Source organism: Mandrillus leucophaeus, unplaced genomic scaffold, assembly GCF_000951045.1.
Source record: "Mandrillus leucophaeus isolate KB7577 unplaced genomic scaffold, Mleu.le_1.0 Scaffold85, whole genome shotgun sequence".
NCBI classification, from domain to species: Eukaryota; Metazoa; Chordata; class Mammalia; order Primates; family Cercopithecidae; genus Mandrillus; species Mandrillus leucophaeus.
The window spans coordinates 2,368,203-2,371,596 of record NW_012109252.1 but is presented as its reverse complement, the minus strand read 5'-3'; the positions used below and the strand labels follow the sequence as shown (position 1 = coordinate 2,371,596).

Here is a 3,394-nt window from a genome sequence, read left to right as displayed (position 1 = left end):
TGGGATTACAGGAGTGAGCCACTGTGCCTGGCTGCTCCCTTTTTTATGAAACTTCATGATACTTCAAATGCAGTTAGTAATTGAATTTGTCTAGCTAGTGGATGAAAATCAGGCCTACCATGTGCATAAATACCACATAAGCTTGTCTTTAACATAAAGTGCCTGCAAAATTATAAATGGTTATGCTACTCTTCAGTTGTATAGTAAGTATTTTTAGATGCATATATCTGAAATATTTTTATTGGAAATATGTAGGATCTTTCAGTTTTGACATATATACGTATTATATATGTTACATACACTAAAAGAACAAGCTGCATAATTTGCAGGATGTAGCACAGAAGGAAATGCAGAGTCCTTTCTTCAAAATTATTAAGAATTTCAGGATGTCCAGGCCGGGCGCAGTGGCTCATGCCTGTAATCCCAGCACTTTAGGAGGCTGAGGTGGGCGGATCACCTGAGGTCAGGAGTTCGAGACCAGCCTGGCCAACATGGTGAAACCCCTACTAAATCTCTACTAAAAATACAAAAATTAGCTGGGCATGGTGGCAGGTGCCTGTATTCCCAGCTACTCAGGAGGCTGAGGCAGGAGAATCGCTTGAATCCAGGAGGCAGAGGTTGCAGTGAGCCAAGATGGTACCATCGCACTGCAGCCTGGGACAACAGCGAGACTTCGTCTCAAAAAAAAAAAAGAGAAAAGAAAAAGAATTTCAGAATGTCCACGTCAGAGCCTGAGACCAAGTTCTGGGCAGTGTAAGCTCAGGTCCGTGCGATTCCACTATGCTCAGGTCTGTGCGGTTCTACAGACCCATAGCCAGGAGGCCTGTCCGGCTGGAACACAAGGCACCTTACTCAACTTAAGTGAATTTCTTCTCCTTGGGTTTGAATTTTGACTCCTTCTCTTACTGGTTGTTTGACCTTAGACAATTTATTTCTATGAAAAGTGGAAAAGAAGGAGTGTATTACTGCATATTGCTTAAAGTACAGACACTCAGGCTACTTCTGAGATCGAATCCTTCTCATCTGTCATCAGTCAGATGGGGAGATGGGGGAATCTGTCTGTGCCTGTGGGCCCGTCTTGGGATTTAATGAGGAAGTATTTGAACATCACTTCCTGTAGTGCACAGGAAACCCTCTGTGAGGGGTGGAGCAATTCTCACTTGGACACCTAGACCCCAGGACACGCGTCGTTCCTCTAACCCAAGTCATCGAAGACAAATCATTTCTATTCCCTTTAAAAAAAAAAAAAAAAAAAAAACTTTAGGAAAGATCACTGGGGAACTCTTTTTGATGGTAGATGACCCCAGTTGTTGGAAATGTGGTTGAGATTAAATATCATTTTGAAGTGCCTCTTACTAATAGCTGTTATGTCAACAGTGTTGAAAAGATACAAAAGGGACAAAACATGAGTCAAACCCAAATTGTGAGACACTCTGTCATTCTGTAACTCACCAGCCTCTTCCAAAAATGCCAGGGTCGCGAAAGAGGAAGATTGAGAAACTCCCCCAGACTGGAGGAGATTTTGGGGACGTGACCACTGAACGCAGTGCGAGCCCCTGGGCTGGATCCGGGGCTAGAAAATGGTATTCGTGCGAAAGCGGTGAGGTTTGAAGACGGTCTGTAGATCAGTCAGGAGTGCCATGTCAATGTGGTGTCCTGGGTTTGACGGTCATGCTACGCTTAAGTCAGATGTTTTCCTCGGGGAAGCCAGGCCTGGGCACTCAGGAGGCAGCTCTTTGCAACTTTTCCATCTAAAATTATTTCTACATAAATGTTAGAAAAGGAAAAACCACTAAATGCTTGACAATGTCCACTTTTTAAAAGTTCTAGATTCACCCCTCAACTTAAAAATTATTTAACTAGTATTATAGTATTTTCTTCCCTCAATTATTGGAGTAAATATGGCTTTACATTTGTATTCTTTTTTTTTCTTTTTGCTTATTTTGTAGACAAAGTTTACATGGGACCAGGACAACTATATCAAGATTTACAAAACTTGTTGCATGACTTAAATGTAATTGGTCAAATCACTCAGCTGATAGGAAACCTTAAAGGAAACTATCAGGTAACAATCAAAGCAATTGGATTTAAGATTCTGCCTTTACTTGTAAGTCATTGTAAGTATGTGATTATATCTCCAAGTTCTACCAGAAGTGAGAATTCACTTTGACTTTAAAAATTAATCTGAATGTACATTTTCTCTTATGTTAGGTAAGGTGAGACTCTATGATGGTAACTTTTTTTCGTTTTGTCAATAGGCTTGAATATCAGTTCTATTTTAGAAATGTCTCAGCCCCGTCCCGCACCAATGTCATCTGACTCCCAAAGCTTTCTTTTTCATAATCCGATAGTTTCATTTGGTCTGAATTTCTCATATTAAAATTTTGGTTTTTTATCTTCCTTGGGATGGCCCTACTTTTTAAACACTTTTGAAATGTGCGTATTTATTTCCTTTGTAGAACTTAAACCAGTCAGTAGCCCATGACTGGACATCAGGTTTACAAAGGCTTATTTTGAAGAAAGAAGATGAAATCAGAGCTGCGGACTGCTGCAGAATTCAGTTACAGCTCCCGGGGAAGCAGGACAAGTTAGTAGTAGCTTTAAAACGAAACCTTCTTGGCCAATGCTGGGGAAAAAAAATGGTTCTTTGTCATGACATGCATGTTTTTTGGTTTGCTGATTCTATCAGACAGGCAAAATGTGTAATTTAACCTCACAGGATGGAGCACGTTTTATAAAATGAATGCTTGTCTGTTGTTTCTGGCAGATCTGGGCGACCGACGTTCTTTACAGCTGTGTTCAATACGTTCACCCCTGCCATCAAGGAGTCCTGGGTCAACAGCTTACAGATGGCCAAGCTCGCCCTGGGTAAGGCCTGGCTGACTGAGGCTGAATGAGGCATGCGGCGTGATGATGAATTCCTGCCCACAAGGGTGAGGTCAGGGTTGAGAAGGAAACTCGGCGGTAGATCCATGCATTGACCCGAAAGTGTTTCTAAACAGGAAAATTCACCTTAGCACCGGTGATTTTTAAGATGTTCATATTAAAATGGAGGGCTTGCATATTAAAATGGAGGGGTTTTGTGTTAAAATGGACGGTGTTTCTGGTACCAGAACATGAATATCAGCTGAGGCAGCTGAACACAGAGGAAGCCCGTGGAGCCTGACCATGTGCCAGGTGCTCAAGGCGGGCGGTGGGCAGTGGGCGGTGGGCGGCGGCCTCCAAATGGCAGGGGAGGTCATTGTTCCTCTTGGCCCTTGTGCTCACCCCTCACTGAGAAGCAAAACACAGGGTTGGGCTGAGGGGTCACTAAAGATCCTCTCAGTACCAAAGATAAACCCTAGGGTTTCACTGTAGATGGATGTGACTTTATGATTTCCTTGTTCCTATGTCT

General features: G+C 42.5%; 1 protein-coding gene across 1 annotated transcript in view; it reads left to right on the top strand.

The window, feature by feature from the left end:
* Positions 1-3,394, top strand: part of ARHGEF10 (Rho guanine nucleotide exchange factor (GEF) 10) — a 174,042-nt gene that overhangs the window by 101,909 nt on the left and 68,739 nt on the right. Inside the window, exons 18-20 of the mRNA XM_011968597.1 lie at positions 1,950-2,065; positions 2,460-2,587; positions 2,768-2,868. Of these exons, the coding sequence (XP_011823987.1) occupies positions 1,950-2,065; positions 2,460-2,587; positions 2,768-2,868 (345 nt within the window). The remainder of the gene's footprint in view (positions 1-1,949; positions 2,066-2,459; positions 2,588-2,767; positions 2,869-3,394) is intronic.